Genomic DNA, 26,570 nt, shown 5'->3' with positions numbered 1-26,570 from the left:
TTTTTGAGAGAGAGAGGGAGAGAGACTATTTGTTGGATGATCAGTCACGGGCTCTTGCAGTGACCACCTCTTTAATGACACATACGCGCACACACACAACACACACACACACACACAACACAGAGAGAGAGAGAGAGAGAGAGAGAGAGAGAGAGAGAGAGAGAGAGAGAGAGAGAGAGAGAGAGAGAGAGTATGGAAGAAGAGGATCCGGTGAGAGCGCTCAAAATACAATTCTTAAGATGCTGTACACGCAGTGACCTCCAAGGTTGTGGATTCATTATGCGATCAGGTGATTCATTGCCGTTATAGGGACTTACAGTATCAACGATAGTCCCTATATATTGTGTTCTAATTGGTAGACGAGTGTGTTTTTGCTATTTTAAGATAAATCAACAGATACTAGTTAAAATTGACATAGTGGCAATGAGATCGATTTATTAAAATACCAGAAAAAAATTATGACGAATGAGATCTGGATGCTTTACTAACGTCTGCTTGTTGTTGTAGGTTAAGCTGACCTTCTAAATGTATATTTATATATAAAAAATATAATCAGATCATCAGAATAATTTTCTCGAATTAAAATTGGAGTGAAAATTATAATATTAAGTTGTACTGAAATAACATTATCAGGGGTAAATGAGGACTATATTTTCTATAAAACAACAGGTATTACTCGCGTTCCAAACTTCTTTCTCAAAGCGGATTTAGCAATTGCTTATTATATTATAGGCCTACAAAAGGAAATGTGGGTGGTGTCCGATTTCTGCACCCTTCTAAATGAATTACATAAAACGGATGTCCGAAGACTTTTTCGTTTGTTCCGGGGTGAATGTGATAAGAAGCCTTGAGAAACGTGCTTTTACGCGGTGCGTTGAGACCATCCATGACGAAACAATCATCCGACAATTACCAACCTGTCACGTGAAACACGTAAACTGTGTTAAAGATATTCCTTTAAAAGCAAAGGACGTCGGGGGGGAAAAACGATGGCGGTTGCATTAGCATCGTTACCAGACCTGGGTTGTCTCTCCTTATGATCAGGTATTAATTTGAATGTGGTGGAATGTTGTTTCATCGCGGAAAAAATGATTTAATTAATTGGATATCGATGTCCGATAGGACTTGGAAAGGGAAATGAGAGCGCCACTGGGTGTCAGATATGAAGGTCTCATGGCGGAGTTGGCAATACTTTCGTGCTGGTTTTGTTTACATCCGTCAGTTGGGGCTCAGTGGTGTACTGCTCGAGCTCGATTGTCAGGTCGGGTTGACGTACTTTCTTTGCTGTGGCTTGAAGGAAGGCGTGGTGTATTCGCGACCTGGGTAGGCATTGCCGACGACGTTTTAAACTCGTGTTGAGCCCTCTGGCCCGATTTTGTGCTGGAAATCGCCAGGCGATGGGAAATTTCGCCGAAAGTGGCAGCTGGAAGTTTCTTCCTAATGACAGGAAGTAGCCTAGATGATCTTCGGTGAAGGCCTAGGAAGTTGGCGTAGGACGGAGGAGAGATCCTTTGGATGGGTGTTTTCTGAAGGAGGCGAAGTAACTTTTCTGTTTTCTCCTTTATATGTAGGCCTTGTGAATGTTGGTTCATCTATTGAACGATTAGATTAGAGGCCTACCCTGGGTCGGATGTCAGGTTAGGGGGGGTACGTTTAACTGACCCAGACTCTCCCCAGTGGAATGTTAGGGCATTGCCAGAATGCATCCTGTTGATTAGAATTCTTTATTATGAATATTGAATACGAGGGAGTAGTGGAGAGCTAGCTAAACGTACATACCATCTGCTTTGGCAGTCATGCGAGACATAGGCTAGGCAAGTTTGCTCTACTACCTATACCTGTTCCTCTTGTTTAGATCGTTTAACTGGACCCGAGCCTCCTAAGGTACTTAGAAGGACACCAAGACTTATTTTCCACAAGCTAATATTACACGTAAGGTAACCATATCCAGAAAATCACAGTACTGCATAGCCTGTAGGATATTCCTTATTAATTTCAGTTCCCAGTCGATATACTATCAGAAGGGGCTGTACGTAAAGGTTAGACGTAAAGTACATTAGCATTAGCAAGAGTATCCATATGCTTTGGCAAATTTCTTTTGCCTACTAAAAATATTGTAGTGTCACATTGTTTGACTGCGTAAAGTGGGATTAATTTTGTAAGCATTGCAAAATTTAGTTGGCTCAGGCAGCTGAGGATTAACTTTACCCAGAAATGTTATGTAGCTAGAGGTAGACTATGATAAGAGGGGTAATATTTTTCCTGTAAGATTTGTAAATCCTTGTCTAGGGTACCTAGACCCGTTGAGATGTTGGTCTCCTTTTAGTTAGCTTTGACTCAAAGTATTCGGTTGCATAAACGGGGTACAGAGTGGTAATGACTTAAGAACCCATAGCCTGTGTTCATAGTGGGTTCGTCTTTTATACAAGATACTTTGGCTACGTATATCAAGGGATTAGATTGGAAGTTGAATTCTTTATTATACAAATATATGCAGCAAATTGACCTTTGGAGTGCCATTTTAAATACTATAAGGAATCTAAAGACCACCGATAGAATATATATATATATATATATATATATATATATATATATATATATATATATATATAATAACCTCTGTATTTACAAGGTTCAATTACAAAAGTCAGTGGATGCATTTACTTCTAGGGGCATATGATTGTGAATTTTATTCATATGTAAATATCACAGTTCAATTATTACTGGAGAATCAGGTTGTCTCCAAATTGATCATGCTACACATTATTATTATTGCAATATTATAGGGTAGCCTAACTAGACCAGACCACTAGGTTAAAAAATCTTCACCGTCATTATATCTGGTAGAGTTCCTATACAAGAAGCTTCACTGGAATTAGAAACAAATTGTTGGTAAGCAAGATGAGTCATGATTCAGTAAAGGAGGGAATTCTGGGGTATATGAGAAAACTAGATGAGTCATAAGTCAGCAAAGAAAGGAATACTAGTTATATGAGAAATACGAACCTTTTTAAGGCCTAGTATTAAGTAGATATGAGCTGGCGAAGGAAGATGCATTCATCAGCCATTTTGATGGTAGGCTGAAGATGGCTAGTGAAGAAAGATATTAGGTAGGTGTTCACTAAAATGAACAGCAATGAAGTTGACTGAAAATGTATAGAAGGAAAAAGAGTGCCAGACAAATGTTTTTGGAGGAAAAGACATTGAGTGTTAGCTTAATGAGGGTTTGATAGGTACAGAAGTTTTGAATGCACTTTATATCATTAATGCTTTTACATATACTGCTGTATATGTATGTGACAAATAAATGTGTGATGAGTGTTGTGCAAATAAATATGTCACCTTTAAGGTAGCTTTGAAGCGGGTAGAGCTAGGTAAAGGCAATTGTTTATAGTTTTAAGGCAATAAGATGTATACTATACATATAGCATTTCTAAACCAGAACGCTTATATAGCAACCATTGTGCCAGTGATAGATACATAATCAAGATACGTCTATATCAAGTGGAAGCAATTGAAATCCATAATGAAGAGTTGTGTATTAGTTGGCTGGCAGGTTGTTGGAGCATAAATAACAAGCAATTATTATTGATGACTGACTGGTTTTGGAAGTATTTGCTACGGCATCAATAAAGATGAATAATGTTGGAACAGTGGGGTTCTCTTAATGTTACATGATGTGATAGCCAAGATCAGTTACACAGTCATGGCACACAAACAAATGTTAATTAACTATTAAAATTTGTTTGTAATGAAACTGATCAATTAAGCAGCCACAGGCTGCAGATTAACAATAGCTGATTGATTAATAATTTGAAGCCTGGATAAACAATCATTTATTGACAAGAGAGGTTATATCTTCAGGCACTTACGATGATAAGTTGATTGTTGATTGGGGGATATCCAACCACACATCCCAACTCAGAGTATGGTGGTTAATGAAGATGAAGAATCTTAATGGGTAATGTAAACACAGTGTTCAGGACATTGAATGATGAGGGGCTGTGATATTCTACAGAAATACATAATGGTGGAAATTAAAATATTTTGTCAAGGAGAAATTGCCAGCAATTCATGAGAAGTATTACTATATTTCCAGGTTTGTAGACAAATGTAATGGGTGATGTTGGGGAGGATGATCTCGAGACCATTCGAGGAATACTTGCTGATGTGCAGCTTGCTCAGTTTTTCACAAGAATCCGAGATGATTTACAGGTAATGTATGGCTCTTGTATATTGTACTTTTTCCTTTACAGTATTAATAATGATCAAGTGTTGATCACCTTTAAAGCAGTGTGAGTTAAGCCTTTATCATTGATATAGTGCTGTACAGGATCTAGAGTACAGTACACATTGTAATATGCTTTGGATAAGAATTTAGCATACTAGATAAGAGTTGATTGTGTTGTATGTTTATTTTATTCTTCCTTAGAATTTTTCCATTGAAATGAACGAATGAAGGCTGTGCTCTGAATGGTACAGCACTGAGTCGCACAAATGGTAATGGTGGTGTTTAAAATAAAAAAAGAATTACAATTGTATTTCTTACAGTGCTTGAAACTGTAGTGTAGCCATCATTTGTGTACGTGTGTGAGAAATTGTATGCAAAGCAATTGCTTAAAGCAAATGGCATTGGAGATCGATATTTTTGTTAAATAAATGATTAGTCAACAGTTAATGTAAAGAATATGAAATAAAAAACTTATAAATATACCAAGATGTATGTAATCATATTGTATGCGATAAGATGTTAAAGCTCTAAAGACATGAAAATATTGCAGTATTTTTGTTGTTTGAGGCTCATGGTGCATTGATGCCTTCTTTTTTAGGTAACCAGGTTAAGCCATTTTGATTATGTACGTCCTGAAGACTTGGAAAACATTGGGCTGGGAAAGCCTGCGGCACGACGATTATTGGAGACTGTCAAGAAGAAACGTTCAGCTGCCTGGCGAAAGAACTTGGTGTCAAAAATCTTGTCGACTGGGACCTCTCCTTCAGGAAAGAGTAAGAGTGCAGCTGCAGCTTCAGATATACAAAACTCAAGCCTTACATGCCTTATTCAAGAAAAGGTGGGCTATTGTAGAAATTTTGTTTTGAGTGTATTTAGTCTTATATCACTTTGAGACAGAGACAGGATGAAAACCACTGAAGTAGCAAAAGGTCTTGTGAAAAATATTTATATGGTACTTATCCTTTGCTAATGTTGTGGAGGAAAGTGATCTAATCACTAATGCTTAATGAAATGAGTTTTGCCAAGCTCATATTCATAGAAATTGTATTTTCACTTTCTTGAAATTTTTATGGGGACCCATTCTTCATGTAGCTAATGTTCCAAAAGAAACAGTTTCTTAGTGAAGGGTTTTTAGTTACCATTGCTCACAGTGGAGTTGTGTTTACTTCTATATTTGGAATTATTTTCTTGAAATAGAGATATGTATATATGTATGCATATATATTATACATACTGTAGAAAAGTTATTGTAAATGAATTTACTTGCTGTTTGTTGGAGCAAATTGTGTACAATGTATTTTTTTTATTTGTAGTGGTCTTTACCAACAATTATAGAGCGTGGATTTCCACGAGCCGGCAGGATACTAAATTCAAATTTAGTGCGTCGGCGTCGCAACTACTGGTGTGATGACGTCATCTCCCTCCACTCGCCCGGGAGAACCAGTCCAACTGCCAGGTGAATCCAATTCTTTTCCTGCCGGCGTCCGGTGAACATCGGTGGTGGTGCGGTTGGATGAACTTTGCTTTCGCTTTTTTTTCTGTGGATTTGGATCTTCGGAATGGTGAAGTACTCTTTATTTGGCGTTGTTGTTATTTTGCTTTTTTATTTAGGCGTTGCCTGTCAGATTCTAGTCCGTCGGGAGTTAGGTTTTGCATCTCAGGATGTAAAACTAGATTATCCAAATTAGAGTATGATTCTCATCTCACACTAAATGTGTTAGTGTAGGGGACAGGTTTGTTCAGCAAATCGAACATGTAACGAGATGTCGTGGAGTGGACCTGATTCTCAATGGAAGTTTTTTTAGTTCATGCTCGGAGAAATTAGCTAAAGACAGAATTAGAAAATCACGCTTAGGGAAAGTAGACTTAGCTCTGCTTCGTCTTGCGATGCATCTGTTCTCTTCTGTTCTCCTCAAAGTGTTTGTCCTCATTTAACTCCGACCTCCTATTCCTCCTACTAAACCCACTTCTGCCGGCTTCCCCGTGTAGTTTCTTCCGACACATTGCCAGCTGGATCGAGGGGTTAGATCAGAAATTTTCGGTACTAGCGAATACGGTTTGCAACTTGGTATCAGTTAAGACGTTTTTTGGAGAAAGCGGCTTCAGGTAGAGTGTAGTTGAGGGTGCGTCTGTCTGTCCTGACACTCTCCTAGGAACAAAGGGTCACTGTCCATCTCCCCCGCACCGGGGAGAAGACTACCGAAGTCCAGAGGGAGTCCGATCCGGGATTTGCCACAGACAGGCGCCTCTCTTGTTGAGCCTGTTGCGCCTCACCAGGGCTCGGGTTTTAAGCGTGGAAAGGTGTTGCGGTCAGAGACTCCTTTCAAATGATTAAAGCGATTCGTCTCCGGTGCGCACGGCGCTCTTGGCGAGACTTCCGCAACCTTTCGCGTCCCTTAAAGAGGCGTCAGGCGCCGTTCTTCGCCTCCTCCGTCAGCGTTATAAGGAGCCTGATAGTAGGTTGCGCCTCGGCCGTGTAGCGGCTCGTTCGTCGCCTCAATCTGTGCCTTTTTCGGCTCATCTACTAGTAGAGATTGTGGTTTTAGCGCTGTAGCTAGCAGTTCTAAGGTGTTTCTTTAGGCGCTTTTTCGTCTGTTACGCCTGAGTGCGCCTAGTTTCGCCTCGAATTTCGGCGGCTCCAAGCGAGGCACAAGTAGTTTTTCCGCCTCCTGCTGAACATTTAGGGCTCTTCCAAGCCTACGTTAACTGTTTTTTGATCGTCTCTGGCGCCTTTGCGCAGGCAGTTAGAGATTAACCAAACGGGATGAATGAGTCCAAGGTGTTCGACACCGTCAGTCAGTTGTAGTTCCTTCTACTTCTTCGGCTTATCGGAGAATGAAGAAGAAGTAGAGGAGGAGGATTCACATCACCTCTCGTGTTATTCACGTCTCCTTAGATTGCTTCTGGTATCTTATCCCAGAGTATTTTGAGAAAGCGGCTCCGCGCTCCCCAACTTCGACTTTTTGATGAGGAGGAAAACTTTCCGCCCCTCTCCTCCCAAAAACTTTGTTCTATCTAAAGCGGTAGACATTTCCGTTGAAAGAGACGGGAATGGATGTTCTATGAAAAGAGACTTTAGGGAAGCTCTTTTTGCTTACCCTCCCTCTAGTTGCTTTCGTAAGAGGTATAGGTTTTATGTAACTGGGGAAGCTCTTCCTGGATTTCTTGCCTCCTCCCAGGGAGACTTCTCCAGTTTAATCGACTCCTCTAGAGAGATCTGCTTTTCTTCGCCGCAGCGAAAGTTTTCTTTAAGCGCCTGAGTTTGGACCACGTTGTAAAGAATCAATTTAAAACTTTTGGCAGTCTTTAGCTTCCTTGATTGGACGATTGGCGCTTTAGCGGCCAAGATCGAGACTGTCCTTCCTCTTTCTCAGGATTTTTTAGCGGAGGATTGGATTGGTGTTCTGTCCTGTGCGGACAAATCCATTAGGGATGGATGTGATGAGTTAGCTTCGCTCATACGCCTTTGGTACCCTTAAGAAAAGGCAACTTTGGTGCTCCTTTGCTTTCTAAAGGGTTACGTCCCCAGAAGTCCTGCTCTCTTGTTTGCTCACTTTTGTGACAGATAACCTCTTTCCAGACGATGTGTTGTCAATTTCGTCTGCGCTAGATAAGAAATCTACTTCGATTTACGTGCACAGTCTACGAAGAGACCTAAAGCTCCTGTGGAGACTGTTCCTTCGGTTTCTCCTCTGGCCCCACATCGCCTTTTCGAGGAGACACCCAAGCTCTTCTTTCGGCCTAAGTCGAATTTGCGACCTCCAGTCTAATGCCTCGGCCAAGGTTAACAAACTTCCAAATGAAAGCTCGGTTCTTCATGCACAGTGGGAGCCAGGCTGGCTCTGTTTTGGGAGGAATGGGAAAACATATGGAGCAGAAGCCTGGTAGTGCAGTACTCAGTTCGGCTATCGTATTCCCTCTCGTTTCACCTCCCTCGCTATCACCTGTGCCAATTCCATTCCGGCATACTCTCCGGGCTCAGACAAATTTCTGCTCTAGCCGGGCAGAAGTGGAAGCGCCTTGTTCTCAAGAAGCGATAGAACAGATAGAAGGGGATTTTCCATCCAGGCTTTTTACAATCGCCTTTTTGTAGTTCCCAAGTCATCAGGGGGCTGGAGGCCGGTTTTGGCTGTGAGCGCCCTGAACTTGCATGTCCAGAAACAAAATTTCATATGGAAAACCACTCTGTCTTCTGGAGTCCATCATACAGGGGGATTGGATGGTCTCTCTCTGACTGCAAGAGACCTTATTTTCACATTCCGATACATCGCGAATGCTCAGGAAGTACCTGAGGTTTCATGTTCGAAGCAAGGTGTTTCCATCAGTTTCGGGCGCTTTGCTTCGGACTACGACCGCTCCTCAAGTTTTCACCAGGGTTTCTATCCCCGATGAAGCTGGCTGCACATATTAGGAGTAAGATCTCCCTCTATCTGGACGATTGGGCTTCTCCGGTCGGAATCATCGATCGGATGCTGAAGGACCTTGGAACAACTCTGGATCTTGCCGAAAAGTTAGGAATTCTGGTCAACAAACCGAAATCCGCATTGGTTCCATCTCAGTAGCATCCTTTAATTTGGGGATGATTCTGATGCTTCAAGTTTTTTTTTTCGGGCTTTTCTGTCCCCGAAGAGGGTCCAAGGCTGTCTGGAGACAGTTCAGGAGTTTCTTGGACAAAAAGATAGTTCTGCCAATCAGTGGATGAGGCTCCTGGGCAAATTGACTCAGTGGAGAAATTTTGTGACCTTGGGAAGACTGCACACATGAGACCTCTCAGTTTTTTTCCTGAAGAGCCTCTTGGTGCAGGAGACACAACCAGAACTCGATTACCTTTTTCTGTCCACAAGATCAAATAAAAGAGGACTTAAGGTGGTGGCTCTCTCGAGCAAGGTTGGAAGAGGTTAGATTTACGACCCATCCTCCCGAACCTACAGTTCTTTTCCGACGCATGGAAACAGGTTTGGGGAAGCCTACTGGGAAATCACGGACTTCATGATCTTGGTCGGAGAAGGAGAAGAAGTTCACATAATGTAAAGGAACTGTTTAGGCAATTTTCTTGGGGCTCAGACGTTTCGGAACTTAGTAGAAGGTCGAGTATGTGGCAGTGCATTCCGACAACTTCCACGGCTCTCTCGTACGTGCGGAAAACAGGGGGGGACTCAGTCATTTCTCTCTGTACGAAGTAGCCAAGGATCTCCTCCTGGGGGCACTCAAACTAAGCGAAGGTTCAGCAGTCCCGAGATTTGTTCCGGGAAAGATGAACGTCCTGGCGACGAGTTAAGTCGTCAACACAAGTGTTACCTCTGGAGTGGCTTTGGACAACAAGATTTGTCAGAAACTTTTGGCGCCTTTGGGGACGACCGTCAATAGACCTGTTCGCGACATCAGGAAACAACGCTTTCCTCTCTCTTGTTTCTCCAGTCCCAGATCCTCTTAGCTTGGTCGTGGAACGCAATGCTGTTGGATTGGTCGGGTCTGGAAGCTTATGCATTCCTCCGTTCGGTCTAATATAGAGAGGTGCTTACAAGTTCATGTCCGCAGCGCAATGTAACGCTAACGTTAATCGCTCCCGTTTTTGGCCCAGGAAAGAGTGGTTCCCGGACCTTCTCCAGTTGTTAGTAGACGTCCCCAGACTCTTCCTCCAGAGAGTGGCTTCTCAAACAAACCTCACTTCAGAGGTTCCACCAAAACATTGTCCTCTCTAGCTCTGACAGGTTCAGACTGTCCGAATCTGTCAGAGCGAAAGGATTTTCAAGAAGGCTGCAGAAGCTATCGCTCGTTGTAGGAGAGAGTCCTTCTAACAACTCTATCAAGGGAAGTGGAGAATCTTCAATAGAGTGGTGTAGAATTGCTAAATTCTCTACTTCGCGACCTCTTTAACAAAATAGCAGATTTTCTCTATTTCTTAGGACTCTAAGAAACTGCTCTTCGACGTCACGGATATAGAGCCATGCGTCCTCTTCGGTTTTTCGGCATCGAGTTTGGATATTTCCTCCAATTCAGATCTGTCGGACCTCATTAGGTCTTTCGAACACACTAAGCTCCCGCAAGATACAGTGGCTTGGAACTTAGATGTGGTGCTTAAGTTCCTCATGGGGCCCACCGTTTGAGCCTTTGAAGTCGTCTGTCACTCAGGAACTTGACTAAGAGGCACTCTTTCTTATTGCACTAACTTCTGCTCAAGCGTGTCAGTCGAATTGCACGCTATAGACAAAAGAGTCGGTTTTCTCGTCAAGGCAGGCCTGATTTTCGTTTCTTTGACCTGTCTAGCCAAAAAATGAGAATCCTTCTAATCCTTGGCCGAGGAGTTTTGTGGTAAGGAACTTATCTGGATTTGTTGGGGACAGGAGGAGGAAGGAAAGGCTCTTATGTTCCAGTCGGGGCTTATTAGCATATCTGTTGCCACTAGGGTATTAGAGGACAATCTAAGTCTCTGGACCTCGGTTCAAAATCCCTCTCGTCCTCTTTTCTAAGAATGCTACTAATCGTTCTTTATTAGAGAGCTTATCAGGGAAGCTCACTTCGCAGTCCGAGAACGCAATCTTTCCCCGTTCTGAGAGTTAAAGCTCACGAGGTTTAGAGCAGTGGAACTTCTTTAGCATTCAGAAAGAATTTATCTTTACTTCGATTCTTCAGAGCACGTTTCTTGAGATCGAATTCGGTTTTTGCGAGTCATTATCTCAAAGAGATAGAAACGGTTTTCGAGAATTGTAAACGTTAGGGCCGGTGGCGGTTTCTGGCATGGTGTTGGGAGAAACGGCACAGGGGTCGTCACCTCTATGGCTAACTTTTCACTCTTAATAGGTTTGTCGAGTTCAAGGGAAGCTGGGGTACTGAGTACCTGGGATACTCACCGTCGGTTAGGTCAGATTTTACAATGGTTGGGTATATATGTTTTTTACATTCTGGTGTTGTGACAAATGTTTTGTATGATTGAATTTCCTGGTCTTAGCCTCGGGCAAGGGCAATCTTTGTTGTTACTATCCCTCCGTCAGTCAGCCTGACTCCGCTTGAACTACGAAGGATGCCACTTCCTGTAGAGGCTAACTTTGGTCTAATTCCAATTCCTCTACAATAGTAAGAAGAGCATCCGACCAGAGGCTTACAGTCTGCGTAGCTCTCTTACACGGTAAGGTAACAACAGGACACCTTGAATTGGTCTTACTGGTATTGCAATAAATGTACCCATTTAAAATACTAGTGGTCCACTGAATCCCACCTTTTTCCCATAATGTGTAATCAGCTCTATAATTGTTTCGGTAAGACACTAAAATAAAAAATGAAATTTTCATTATTAAAGTGAAAGTTATGTATACTTTACCGAACAATTATGATTATAATACCCACCCTCTCCCCTTAGGTGGACGGACGGCAGAAGAATTGGATTCACCTGGGCAGGATTGTACCTGGTTCTCCCGCGGTGGAGGAGATTGACGTCATCACCACTAGTGTTGTGTGACGCCGACGCGCTAAATTTGAATTTAGTATCCTCGCTCTGTGGAAATCACGCTCTATAATTGTTTCGTTAAGTATACAATAAACTTATTTTAATGCTAATGAAAATTTCATTTTTTTACAGGACCTTACTCAGGGGCGAAAGCTTGGTGACGGCAGCTTTGGTGTGGTGCGCAGTGGAGAATGGGTGACAGCAAGTGGTAAAGTTAAAGAGGTGAGTCACACATAGCATTGGTTTGATCATCTTTGGCTTTCATGTAGAATTCGCTTTGTCAAGAGATTGCTAAGTTGAGAGATGAATCTTAGGTTTATTATAGTTGATTTATGAAAGTGGTCAAACCATGTTTCTTAAGACTAGAGTATTCTGCCTTCCTAGCGTGAAGAGATTATCTAGTGAATGTGCTTGTACGTTTTGGTCTTCATTGATAATAATTTTAGTTATTTTTCAACCATATTCCTTGCTTGAATATTCTCCATCAGCACAGAAGTCAGCAATACATTCTCTTTTGTTCATGAAACTTACCTGTCAGATATATATATAGCTGTATTTTTCCGAATCCGACAGAAATTTAAACACTTACGACACACGCAGTGGGGAGTCAGGTGTTGTTTATAAGTACCCATTCCCGCCGCTGGAGGCGGGTATCAGAATCATTCCTATTTTTCTATTCATAATTTTTTCTGTCGCCGGTGCTGAAAACGACCTGTTTTCATTACCTCCGTCTTAGGATTTTGGAAACTTCATTGCCGCTAAGGATCCTAATGTCGTTTGATTTATTGTTCTTGGATTTGGTGGCTAGGCATACGCTATCTAAATTGATTTTGAATTGATTCATTTTTTTTTGCATAAAATAATCTGAACTAGTTAGGCTAGTTTCAGACGGGGTTGTCTTCAAAGATAGGGTGTGGCCCTTACCGAAAGCTTGTAGATTCGCACTTGTATGTACGAGGGGGTATGGGTCTTGCTTCTTTGTTGAGATTTTTCCATGTAAGGAGTGGTGAGACTTTGTCTATTCCCGTAGGGATACGTATATTCGTATGTCGCAATTATCAGTAACATGTCTAATTCCGTAAGGAAGAGCGTATGATTCGTATGTACGCAATTAATGCATAACCAAAATAGGGTATTGACCTGCTAACCTTCTGTAGGACCTTTATTTTGCATACCCTGTAGTATGGCCTACGGGCTATGTATATGTCTATGATAGGTGCTCGCTCTCCTTCATTGCTGTGAAGTGCTACTTCTGTAATTGTTACTCCTAACCCTCAGTGTTGCCTTCGGGCCCTAAGCACGTGTCTGTAGAGAAATTGCCCTTTCTCTGATACTCTTTCGATTCGTACTTAGAATCGAAAGTGCTTGCTTTAGAGAGTAAAAGTGAAAGTGCAGTGATACCCCTTGTGTAGTGAGGTGCGTCCAGATCGCCTCGTTTCGCCTCTAGGCGGACTGGCTTGACTCCGAAAGAACCAGGGAGAGAGCATGTCGAAAGCCGAAGGAGGTTAACGAGGAACCCCCACCGATCTGGGCTGCCTCGGCAGTTTTCTGATGAAAATCCCCAACTGCCTAAGTGCGTGCCCGTGCACGCATCCTGAAGATTGCTTCTCGTCCTCCCGAAGCGTCCCCTCCCCGCGCAGGGGTGGAAGCTTTCTTGCGGAAGGACTCGCACGCCCTCTAAATAGAAGCTTTATAGAAGAGGACGCTTCACGTCCTCTCTCTCTCTCTCTTCGTTATGCGTTCAGTGAGAATTAAGAAGGCGAACGTCGCCTTAACTCGTGTCCGTCTTTTCCACCGAGAATACGTAACAGAAATCATAGTAGCAGTAACTTTTGAGAGCCGACGCCCAACGCGGGGCGCGCATGGGTGCACGCCAAGCGCGCGCCCATTGGACGCCGAGCGTGCGCACCAGTGACGCCGAGCGCTAGCTCCGAGTGAGAACGCCGAGCGTGCACCAGCGCAATGCCAGGTGTGTTCGCCTGGCTGAACGTTTACATGTTGAACATCTTACAAAGCTCTTTGTTTCAGATTTGGGCTTAAAGAATTTTACTCTACCTTCGATGATACCTTCTACCTCACCTGCAAAGAAGGTGAAGTAGGCAGATGCTCGGAGGAAGCTTAAAGTGAAACCATACACTTCTTCGAAACCGCACAAGACATCGGGTTTCGTGATTCAAGAGGTCTCTGTCAATTAATATTGCTTTTCGATAGGTGGATGGATGTTCAGGAAAGCTCAGGGAATTTCTCGTTTGCTCTTAAAAAAGACCGCGAGCTTTGCCTTCTGCAATAAATTTAAGTTGCCACTACCCCATCAAGACTTTGCGATAAGGCGTTACGGTTATAAAGGCCGATGTCCCTGCATGTCAGGACTCCTCGCAACTTCAGTAGGATTCTTGCAAAGGCACTCATCAAAGTCACGCTCTTTCAGGAAAGCGCAAGACAGGACTTCCTTTGCCATACTGCCAATAAATTTTTAGCTTTAGCAGCAGTAGTTGTGATACGGGAGAGGAAGCTGGTTGGAGAGTTTCTTCCTCTTCCCAGGATATTTTTTTTTGCAGCTTTTTAGCCAGCTGAAAAGGGCTTTTCAGATGATAGATTTTGTAGTTCTAGTCGGGACTACGCTGGGCCGAAATTGAAACATCGTCGTTCTAACCTGACGTAAGCCCTGTCTCTTAACAGATTCTTGCCCTTCCTCGTTTGAGACGGGAATCGGAAATAAAATCTCGACTTCCTGGATTAACGTTTGGTAATTCAGTGACTTTCCCCCCCATTGACAATACTAATCGTTTTGTCAAGTAAGTGGGTTCCCCCTCATTGACCAAATATCTCTTTTGTCCGTAAATGGGTTAGTTTCTCATTGACAAACATCTCATTAACTTGAATATTGCGTAGCGAATAAGCTCTTATTGCAAGATTCGGAAGAGCTCTCATTCGTCATTCGCAGACTCGTACAAGAAATAGACTTGTAGACCTACGTCAATGACCCTTTATGTCCAAATAACATAAGAAGCTGAGCTGACTGCTTCGATTCTCCTACGTTTTGTTTCATGAAAACTTGCCTGTCAGATATTATGTAGATGTATTTCCGAATTCCGCTAATATATATGTCTGCCAGGTCAGTATGAACAAACTTTATTGTGATATAAGTCATATTTTTGCCTTGCGTTATTTATTTCTTGTTGGTTCAAGTCATATACGCTTGCTGTAGTTACCTCTTCGGATGCAACCGGAGGTCTCTGGTCCATTTTAAGGACATTTAATCGTACTCCCTGCAGCCTTCCAGGAGTTTCCGATTTATCTTTTAAACCGTTTTATTGTAGTGTTCTGACGACACCACAAAAGCATCTATATATTTAAGCGTTTCTGTTTCGCTTAAATATACCAGCTTGAAGTCTCTTTATGCTTAAAAATAACGGACCTTTTTTCTTCATAGAATAGGTTAGCTGGGCAACCCAGGCATAAAGTTAAGAAGACGACGTGAAGGACGATCGTAAGCTGCTGCTGTCCACTGTCCTCGTCCTCGCAGTCCAAACGAGCCAGTACCCGCTCGTTCGCTGTCATGCGCGGTAGGTTACGTCTCTCTTCCTGCGGGATTGACTTGACTAACCGTATCTCTGTGCTGCAGTTACGTCTCTCTCTCTCTCCTGCGGGATTGACTGACTAACTGTACTCTGCCTACAATCACGTACTTAGCCTAAGATTGAGGGGATTTCTTTTCTTACATGAATGAATAAACATTGCATCGTGTTGGCCTTAATATGTCCTACAGAATATCTTACTCCTTTCGGTGCTCGTTAACCTGCACTGTTTAAGGACTACGAGTCTACCACAACATTGCATCTATTATATGCTCTCTTGCTTAGGCAAAGCGCAGCCTTATTAGGGAGTAAACATCACTGTGTTGAGGGAATTGGATGAGCTTGCTGGGGACCATTTCCTTCCTAACGACGTTTTTTTTCCCTGAATAGACTGCAATTCAGACCTCTACAGTTTTTTTCTCCGGGAAATCTGAAATTTTATTAAAGATCGAGGAATATTCTGAACATCTCTCGGTGGCGTTTTAAGTATCTCTTGAGGTGATAGAAAGAAGGTGCCGACATCTGGAGAGGGTTTCCAGATGTCCTGATCATAATCTTGAAAGAAGTGGAAGCAATTCAGTCGTCCTCCAGTCCTCGAAACGAGTTTTTCTGGAACCATGGTCCATATCAACTCCTGCTCTTCCACAGCTCTCTCATATCTTAGGAAGTATCTTCTCTCGGTCCCGGTTCGGGTTTACGAGAAAGAGCGCTATTATACACAGGCGTCCCCTCGATATGGGACCACCTTGACGTGTGTGAGGGGCTCTTGAACCCCAGGAATTAGTTCCTGGGTTGAGGTCCAAGAGTCTCATATTTTTTGGTATATTTTTCTTTGGACGTAATATTTTGGAATTTTCCACCTTCAGTAAAATTTATTGCCTGGACGAATGGGAAAAGATATCATAGCTGGGTTGGGGGGTTTTATATCTGAGCTAAATGTGTGCGCTTGGTAGGATCATCACACTACCCAATAATGTTCGCCCTGAGAAGAATATCAGATTGATACTCCAAGGGCGGAACTAAATTCTTTCAGGGCTGGGCCCCACGGATTCCCAGGGGTGTCTAGGTCCTGGGGATGACTCTCGGCATTCTTTCCGTTTGCCCATACATGGTTAGGGTGGGGATGATTGTATTTCTTGTAATATTCTCAGTCCTGAGCCAAGCGGGTTTGGCTTACACTTGCGACCCTCTAACCATGTTGTGCCATCCCCAGTGGGGTAGGGTAGGGACGCGAACATTTGGGAGTCGCTCCCACTTGTGGCCATTGGTGGAAGAATAAACTTTATGAAAGGCTGATGATCTTTTTTTTAATATTTTCAGGTTTAATTTTTCTCTTTTTTTTAATAAAGCTTTTATGACTAGTAACCACAAGGATTCTAGTAACCCCTGGTCCCTTTTTGATGATGATTGGGCAACTGATGCCGACCCGTGCCACGAACTTGACCGTGGATATGGAATGCTCCAGTGGTGGTACTACCTCTCCGGGTAGTCATCACAAATGAGAAAGACACCATTGTGGGAACACAGTGGATAGTTTGTGGTGTTTGCATGTAAAGCCATTCCCTTGGAATGTGACTATGAGACCTCTCTGCTTCGTTGTAGTTATGGCAAATAGAAGATTGAGATGAACTACGATGAACAGTGAAAGAAAAATGGGAGGCAATGGCTGACTTTTGAAAAACATAAGATGCACTCAAAGCCACACAGTATCAATAACATAACAATTTGTAAAAAAGATTGTCAAGGGAGCACTGACTGACAGGGCCCCCTAAAAAAATATGGATATTTACAACCATCACAATGGGTAGCAAGTGGCTCAGCCAAATTTGAATGAACGAACACCACTTTTGAAAGACACCAAAACCTCCATGTGGTTGGTAGTAACTGCTAGGGAGGAAAATTATAATTACTACAAAATTTGGCAGATACATCCAAAAAATGGTTGTCTGTATTGACATGGGGAACATCTCAAGGTTGGCAAGGCAGTGTCCTATTCATGCTAAATCAAGGACACAGTCATACATGCTGACAATGAAGAATTTTCGAGAAAGATGATATGATAAAAGGAAATTAGAACCACACATGAATTTAGTTATGGTAAGGATGGTATTTGATAAGAGGACCTTTGTGAACTGACAGAAGAGAAATATTAGAAATCAGTCCCAACTTCGTATGGAAGATAAAAACGGTTCCAAAGGCATCGGTTATTTTAACATTTGAGGACTCTGATGTACCATCTTACATCAATTTTGGAAACGACAAGGGTCAAAGTCAACCATTTTTATCCAAAACCTCTCCAGTGTCTACAACTGGTTTCAATATGGCCATCCCATCCAGATTCTTAAAAACCATCAAGTTTTTAATAATTGCTCGGCTCCTGAACATGGTTCCTTGTTCGAAACATCCAAAATGTATTAACTGGTGAAGAGAATCATACCCCATTCAATAGAAAAGTGCAGCCAATATAAACATGAAGAGGCAGCTATATGTAAAGCGAATGCTGAACAATAGTATTAGTTACCGCCAGTAAGTTAATTGTGTCAGACCAAGACCTATGCTATGGCTCTAAATTCGTGTAGCCCCATGTAAAACTAAAGCACCTCTACCTGGCAGTAAAACCTAGAACTATTGAAACCCAGCCATTGATCTAATTGACAGGCCGCTAGGTTGAAGCACCCCTATCCAAGAAAGATGTGGCCTGCTGTTTATAGCACTCCTCTCCCAGATGATGAAATCCCTCCTGGTCTATTCCATCTCTTCAGCAAGAAACCCCTGATGTCATGAACAAGAAAAAACTAGAAGGCCAAAGAGAGGAGAGAACTCCTTCATCCTCCTCCGCCACCTGCTCAAAAGGTGGAGGATATCACAAACCCCATAAAAAATATAACAAAATGAAGATGCGCCTGCCCCTGAAACAACCAAGGAATCAAGTTCCTTGGTAAAAAGAAATAGTTAGTGGGAAGTCCACTCTCCCTCCATATCAAAAACTAATAAAAAACATATCCTACAGCCACATATCTCAAGACTATCTAAAGAACTCTTATAAAGTCCCTAAGGAAAACAAAAAAAAAACTAGTATAGATAATATAGAATTTCCCTTGGTAGTATCTAGCACTAAAAATTCAATCTGGACAATTTTACAATGGAACTGTTAAAGGACTAAGGACTCGTTCAGAAATATTAAAGTTATTACTGAGGAAAAAAAGTGAGCATAACCCAGGGGTTGTATTTCTTCAAGAAACTAAATTGGGGGATTCAGTATACAATCAGGTGTAAATTATGAATCTACAAAATGAACCCACTGATGGGGATCGCGCCCATGAGGTGTTGCAAATAAATTATTACTAAAGCATTGCAACATTTTATGGTTCCCCTGAACACCCAGCTTCAAGCAATTGCGATCCTGCTACTTTTGACCGTGAAATCCATCTGCTCTCTTTACCTTTCCCCAGATGTAGGTTCATCTTGGGGACATTCAAGGATTAATCATCAACTACCCTCCTCCTTTTTGTACTACCTTGGTGATTTTAATTCTCATAATCCCTTTGTGGGTGGAGATTTTGAGACACGAGGGAGGATCATTGATGACATTGTTAATAATAATGATCTACATTCTTTTTAATTATGGTACTATGACATACCATATCTCTACACAGGTGTTCTCTGCTATATGGAATTACGTATTTGCTCTTCTTCTCTCTAACTTGATTTTTATTGGTCTGTAGATGAGTATCTACATGACAGTGATCACTTTTCCCATTCTCATTAAGTTGTGAAAATGCCCCTCGATTGGTCCCTCTATCAAAATGGAAGGAACAAGGAAGCAGATTGGGTAAAATTTCAAGAAGGAACATTAACCTATCGCCAGGAATTTGAAGCCTTCAAATGCATATAAAGGCTGATGAATAACTTTGCCTCCGAAATATTTGAATAGTGCTGAAATTCCAATACCTAAAACCAAAGGAAACCCACAGACCTGCTGTCCCTTGGTGGGATAAAAACCTGTGGTAATTTGAGGAAATTCCCAGGAAATGTTTACAGGCGTTATAAATCCAGTCAGTCTGCAACAGCAAAACTATTTACCACGGCGATGGCAAAACAACGAAAATATTTTAAAAAAGTAAAAAGAGGAATCCTGGCTTTTTTATATAAATGGCATTATATTTCCAAGACCCAACCAGATTGATCTGGAAAGAATGCTTAGAACGCTAAGTGGCAAGTATGTTCCAAACCAACACCCTGTTTTGAAAAAATCAATGGAGACCTTGTCACCAGCCGAATGAAGTTGCTGAAAAACTGGTGAGCATTTCTCCAAAGTATCGAGTTTCCAGGATACTATTTCAACTCGGTTCCAGAATATTAGGAATTCAGCATTTCCCCTTAATTTAAATTTCTGAAATGGTGAATCTTATAATTCCAAATTAACTATTTGGGGAATTAAGGGATGCCTGTCATCATCCTGTATCAGCATCCTCTGGAAGATACATTCTTTACAGCATGCTGAAAAATCTCCCAGAATCGGCTAAATTCTTATCTTCTTAAAATTTTTAAACAAAATATGGGAAACTGTTACTCCTCCCCCATTCTTGAAAGATTGCAATCATGTTCCCATCAAGAACCATTGAAAGATCCTCATCGTCTAACAATCTATCGGCCAATACTCTTACAAGTTGTGTATTCAAATTGTTTGAGAAAATGGTGAATTCGAGATTGATGTGGCATCTAGAAAAAAATGGTTTTGTTATCTCTGTCCAAAATTTGGATTCAGGAAAATCGTTCCACTGTGGACCCACTAATAAGATTTATCAACCCAAATTCAGCAGGTTTTCCTCAAACGCTGTCGACTATAGGAGTCTCTTCGACATTGAAAAAGCTTATGACCTACTTGGCGTTTTGGTATAATTAAGCAGCTTCATGACATGGGAATACGAGGTAATATGTTAAATTTCATCAGGTCATTTCTAAGTGAAAGACTCATTAAAGTAAGAATTGGAAAACACCGTGTCTAATGCTTTTGGGAGCTAGAGGCGGGGTGTCCCACAAGCAGTGTGTTGAGTGTCACTTTTTTTGCTGTGGCTATAAATAGCTTGTTTGAATGTGTGGTCCCTCCTCCAGTAAAGACATCTTTGTTTGTAGATGACCTTGCAATTTTAATGTCACTAGTTGATGCTGTTGCAGCTTGTAATTTTCTGCACAAGTCAGTTAATGCAATCAGCAATTGGGCTGATGAGCAATGGCTTTTTCGATTCTCCCCTAGTAAAACTGTGGCAGTTCGTTTCCTAGGTGTACCCCGAAAGTAAACCATCCCAAATATTAGGTTGAAAGACACACTAATACCATATGAGGAGGAGGTGAAGTTTTAGGAATGATTTTTGATACGAACTAACATGGGTAGTCATAATGCCTCTTTGAAAATTAAGGTTAAGAATCCCCTTAAACCTTTTAAAAGTAGTTTTCCAGTTTTAATGGGGGTGCTGATAAGAGGTCACTTTTACGGTTTATATTACTTATTTAATCCAAGCTTGAGTATGGTTGCCAGTCTACTCTTCAGCAAGTGCAAGCAAGCTTAAGGAGTTGGAATGTAGTTCATCATGCTGTGTCTGAGAATAATTTTTCTGGAGGCATTCCAAACACATCTCCAGTTTTAAAGCTTATATACGACATCAGAAGAGCTCCCTCTAGACTTACTCCGAGGAGGAACTGGGACTGCGTATATGTTCAAACTAAGAGGTTCACCCAGAAAACCCGCAGCATCTATCCGTACCCAAAACGATTCACAGCAGTTTGCAAATGCTAGAGCATCCAAGCCTTTTCATGTGAGATTAATGCTGCAGCTGAACGTTGTGCCTATTAAAGACCAAAAAATTAAGGCAATACATTGCTCTAAGCTGCCCTCCTTGGTTGACCCAGACCACGTCTGTAAAAAAACTGTTGTTAAAAAAATCTGTTTAATGTCCAAGAAAGTGAAGGCTTGTTTTCTTGATCATGACCGAAAGCATTCGGTTCTGTTAAAACTTTTCACCTGAATGGTCAAAGACATCAAGTGGTGTTTGTTGTGCTGTTGTTCATACTAAAATAACTCTATGTGGGCAGACTTTCAATAATGCATCCATTTTTACCAGCTGAATTGACTGGCATTAGCCAATCTCTGAGATTGCTTCTACTCTACAGGGTAATATTTTCACCATTTTCTCAGATTCTTATAGTGCACTCATGGCCATTCAGCAGTATAACCCTAAACATCCAATTGTTTCAACGTATTCGAAATGGTTTAATAGGCTTGCCTCCAAATTCAAAATCTGCCAGTTTTGCTGGGTTCCTTCCATGTGGGTATTGGCTGGTAATGAACTTGCTGACCATGAAGCAAGAGAGATGTCATTAATAAAGAAAGCATTCTCTTCCACCATATTCCTTCCACTGACATTAAATGGAACTATCGTTTCTATGTTAAAAATAAATGGCAAGCACGTTGGTCATCTCCCTATCTGCCAACAATAAAAAGTACAAGCAAGAACGATCCCGACAAAGTATTGAACTTGGGCCCTCTGGTTTTCCACAAAATCGGTAGGTAAACGTATTATGTCGTCTAAGAAATTGGCCATACTCGATTGACCCACCGATTCTGTTGAGGGTGTACCTGCACCAGTCTGTATGCAGTTGTGACTCTCCTCTTAGCTGTTTAACACATTCTATGCCATTGCCATAAGTATTCTCTGCGCAACACAGAACATGGGTTAGTGGGCAGGGATATAGTAGAATGAACTCTTGTCCCTGATGTAGCTGTTAATAGAAATTGTTGGATTCTTAGAGACATTAATCTTTTAATGAAATTTTAATAATTGACCGGCCCATTAACTTGGCAAAGTGTAGTGGATACAACTAAAAGTTGTTTATATAAGCATACTTTATGAAATATGAGGTATGTGTATTGTACAATGTAGATATAATTTTTGTTACTCTTGTTTTGCATTCACGACATGCGAAGTTATAATTTTTTATTGACGGATATCCTTTTTATCATAATTTTAAAATCCCTGTATTTATTTAGTTTTATAAAATCCTCAACCAATCTTCATGTCAAACCAGTTTTCACTTAAAGCGCTGAATAATCCTTGGGATTCCAGTGCTTGGCTTCAAGCCTAAACTTCATATTCCCATTCCTATACAACAGGCGTAGAATGGAACTATCCTCTAGAGGTTTCGTTAAAGGATTGCAAAAGGTCCGTACGAATCGTCTCGATCGAAGCAGCAACTAACTGACTTCCGAGTGGAATCTTTCTTGTTTAGAAGTTGTTGAGAGTTGTGGAGACTTTAGGGACGTCCTTTCATTCATCTCCTCGCTAGGTTGGGACGAAGAGGCGTCTTCTTCTCTGCTCCCTTATTCTCGATCCCGGGAGCGGTAACATTAAACGCCATCCTATGATATTGTAAACGGGGATTGGATGTTTAGTCTCGTTTCCCCTTTTTCCATCGCTTAGGAAATGTAATAAGATGATTTATTCATCACAGGGAGCGACCATGACGCTAATTTGGCCCATGTTGGCCTTCAAGATCCTAGATTCCAGAAGGTCACGTCCTTCCAAGGACCTTTTCCCGAGAGAGTCGGTCTTCCTTTACACGAAGGTCCTATAACCTCTCCGCCTGAGTCTGAACTACGTTCAGACTATCGAGATGTTGACAGAATAAGATTGCAGTCCTTCCCCTTCCGTTTGGAAGAATGGGATAAGCTGGCAATCACAACTCTTAAAGAAACGCAAATATGTTGTTGACGGCCTTTGGCTCAGAATTTGCTTCTGTCAAACAACAAAGCCCTTCACTATCTTTGAGTTTCTGGGAAATCTCGCAACTCGCCTCACCATCTACTTTTTGTCTCCCCCCAAAAAAAAAACCTTTGGTTGTGTGTTTTCTCAGAGGTCCAGACACTCGGTGTGAGCTCAGGAACACTAAGTAGCCCTGAGTTTCTTGTTGACTAAGTCGGTTTTGCGTTTATACACCCCGATGATCGTGTAACATGAGACCAGGTTGGACTGTCAGGCATTCCGTCCTTTCGGGACTGAATCGCCTTTTTGCTCTCCTCGCTCCTTTTCTCTGGCACTCCAAAGCTTCGAGTGCAGGAGTGCTCAGGAGTTGATTTCGCTAACGACGTTGGTTTCGTTGATACACCCCCCAAGTTTTGCTTAGATTGAATCGCTCAGGCAGTCCAGACACTCATCCTTCACGAAGAATAGTGCCTTATGGTCTTCAGGGTACAGCCTGCTGTCCTGGATTCGTCTGACTGGTCAACTGGTCGGTCACCTGACGTTAGTACAGACGGACTGACTGTGCATGTCCAGATCGAAGCTTTCAATATGGAACTTAGACATAGTCTGAAGTTCTTGATGTCAAAGCATTCGAACATCTCCTACCTGTTAACTTCTTGCATGTGATCAGGAAGGCATTTTTCTAACCACCCTAGATACGACAAAGAGGGTTAGTGAGATTTTAAGCCATCGTCACAAGTTTTGGCTTTAGAGAACACAAGGCGGTGTGCTCTCTAAGCTTTTTGTTATGGCCTAAGAATGGAAAACCCGTTTTGTCCTTGGGCCAGGAGCTTGGAAGCAAGGATGGCACAAGTTAGTGGGCAGGAGCCAGAGAGAGTCCTGTGCCCTGTCAGGTCTCAAGTTTTATCTACATAAAACTCAAGAAAGTCGAAGTCGCACGGACAATCTGCAGTGTTCCGAAAAGACCAGACTTGCCCATATCGAAGAACAGCCTGGCTTTATTGTTAAGGAGTTCTTTCAAAAAAGCTCCTTCTTTGTGTTTGCACAAAGATTTGAAATCTTTTGATTTGAATGCTCACGAGGTGAGGGCGCGGCCTCGGAAGCATTTCAACAGAGCATGGCACTCAGCAACATCTGAGTACCATGTTTTAGCGAAGCAACTCTGTGTTCAATTCACACTCCCTGCGAGATGTGAAGATGGCATATGAGATCTGCTGCTCGCTAGGGCCATACGTGTCTGCAGACACAATCTTGGGGCAAGAAGTACCACTCATCCTATCCTGTAGAAAATGGTTAGGAAGAGCTCTTAATTTAGTGTTGAGTCGCCGACAACGGTGACTTCTTAACTCTTAAGCCTTAGTTAACACACCTTAACTTTGGCTAGGTTGGTCAGGTGGTGATATATATATATATATTTATTTTATTTTTACTTCTTAGCCCTCATGGTATGGTCAATATGGTCTAGTCACGTCGTGGTCTCGCCCTGTTGACAGATCATCTGGAGTGCACCAGCTATATAGGTCTCTACCTCGCTGGGCAACTCTAGTAGCACAAGCAGACTTACGCGGCAGTAACCACGAAGTCAGCTATGCTAACAGGTAAGGAATCAAGATATCAATTATCTGCATATATATGTTTCCTAAAATCTTCTATTCTGTCTACTCCCACCACCAAAGGTGGGATTCAGCTATATATATATCTGACAGGTAAGTTTCATGAACAAAATGATATTGTAATGATTACAATTAAGTTTGTTCATACTTACCTGGCAGATATAATATAATCAAGTACCCACCCACCTCCCCTCAGGAGACAGTGGAAATAAAAATTATGAATAGAAAATGGGAATGATTCCTGATACCGCCCTCCCAGCGGCGGGAATAAAAGGGTACTAACCACCTGACTCCCACTGCGTGTCGTAAGTGTTTAAATTTCTGTCGGATTCGGAAAAATACAGCTATATATATATCTGCCAGGTAAGTATGAACAAACTTAATTGTATCATTACAATATCATTTTAATTATGTATAGTCTCAGTGTGGCTCACAGATGTTCAAACCTTGGTATTCAGTGTCATTCAGATAATGATTACCTAGTTACAAAATTAATTTGCCTCATTATTTGATGCTGCACAAGCTAGAATATTCTCAGTGAATGATGACCATGGTGATATGGCCCCGTAATTAGGGCAAATGGATTTTTTTAAGACATCTTTTGTTTGTATAGGAAATTTTGTATGGTTTTGTATTGCTGACCTTGCAGTTTTCTGTTTTATTTTTCAGGATTACAAGATGATTAGAAAGGTGGGGGGGAAACCGTGCGATCTGTTGGGAAAGTTTAGTTGCTCTCATAATTTGCCTGAGGGGCTCGTCTTTTATTCAGGCTGTAAAGTACATAACTTATGTAATTCGTTGTTTTTTTTACTCTTTATTCTTCTATAGGTTGCAGTTAAAATATTAAAGCAAGATGTTCTTCATGTGCCAGGGGCACTTGATGATTTCATTCGCGAAGTCCAGGCAATGCATCAGCTCTCCCACCCAAATCTTATACAGTAAGTTAACAATACATTTGCATCATTGGTGCATTGTTATCCTGAGCTTGATTCTCCATTTTATGTCATCTTTATTAAAATCACATAGATTATTCAAATTTTCACTTTTAGCATTGGTACTTTAATTTTTTTATTTAAAGGTAGTTTTGTTCAACAGATTGTAATATACTGTAGAGCTTTACTATTCTCATTTGGTTTATATTAAATTTTTTTTTTTTTTTTTTTGCATGATTTAACAATATCAGATTGTACATTACCTAGGTTAAAGAAGCGCTTAAATTTGCAGGCACTACGTAGCTGGGCACATTCTTCTTTTCTTTACTTTGCAGGTTATTTGGTATAGTTCTTTCCAACCCTCTGATGATGGTTACAGAGTTAGCTCCACTTGGTTCTGTCTTGGATTACTTGAGAAAGCAAAATTGTCAAGTCCCTATTACGTGTAAGTATAGTTTATGCATGCTCATTGGAAGCACCAATTATGTACGTGCCATTAGTTTTTTATCTTTTTAGTTGTAGTACATTTTGTGGAAGAGCATTTGCAGGAATTTAATTCAGGTAGTGCCAGAGTGAAGATGTTTTACACTATAACTGTTGAGGTTCAGATCACCATAAAAGTTTTAATTATTACCATTAGGAAAATTTTGTATCCTTTTGTAGAATATTCCTTTTTAGAGTTGTAATTTGAGTATTTAGATGGAGCAAAAATGAGTATTTAGATGGAGCAAAAAATGATAAAAAATTTTTTCCATAATTGTTTGCTTGCCATTTACTCTGTTGATTGGAATGTCTTGTAGCTCTTTTATTCAAAGCACTAGTGAATGGATGCTTTCCCCTGGGCTCATTGTGAATGAAATAGACAAGAAATTTAGTGTGCCCTATATAGTGAATGACTTTGCAGTGTCAAGGATACTTTCCTTCAGATGTCTTTTTATTCATATATTTTTAATGGTAATGTGTGTTTGTTATGGTTCCAATTGCAAGTAGTACTTGTATGAAAGCTTAGTGT

General features: G+C 41.4%; 1 protein-coding gene across 1 annotated transcript; it reads left to right on the top strand.

The window, feature by feature from the left end:
- Positions 1-1,206: 1,206 nt before the first annotated feature.
- LOC135203990 (activated Cdc42 kinase Ack-like) lies at positions 1,207-26,074 on the top strand. The gene is made up of 6 exons (XM_064233914.1): positions 1,207-1,323; positions 4,100-4,215; positions 4,830-5,069; positions 11,808-11,897; positions 25,455-25,564; positions 25,894-26,074. Exons 2-6 carry the CDS (start codon positions 4,117-4,119, stop codon positions 26,072-26,074), a joined length of 720 nt encoding a protein of 239 aa, XP_064089984.1. The 5' UTR covers positions 1,207-1,323; positions 4,100-4,116.
- Positions 26,075-26,570: the final 496 nt, after the last annotated feature.

The sequence above is a fragment of the Macrobrachium nipponense genome, chromosome 44 (genome assembly GCF_015104395.2).
Source record: "Macrobrachium nipponense isolate FS-2020 chromosome 44, ASM1510439v2, whole genome shotgun sequence".
NCBI classification, from domain to species: Eukaryota; Metazoa; Arthropoda; class Malacostraca; order Decapoda; family Palaemonidae; genus Macrobrachium; species Macrobrachium nipponense.
Note: the sequence above shows the minus strand (reverse complement) of the source record. Positions and strands in the feature narration are given on the sequence as shown.

Bases quoted from the DNA above. Each gene is read 5' to 3' on its own strand.
- LOC135203990 (XM_064233914.1), top strand. From the start codon at position 4,117: ATGGGTGATGTTGGGGAGGATGATCTCGAGACCATTCGAGGAATACTT. The intron at 5,070-11,807 runs GTGGGCTATTGT...ATTTTTTTACAG, and splicing joins CATGCCTTATTCAAGAAAAG to GACCTTACTCAGGGGCGAAA. The intron at 25,565-25,893 runs GTAAGTTAACAA...TTTACTTTGCAG, and splicing joins TCCCACCCAAATCTTATACA to GTTATTTGGTATAGTTCTTT.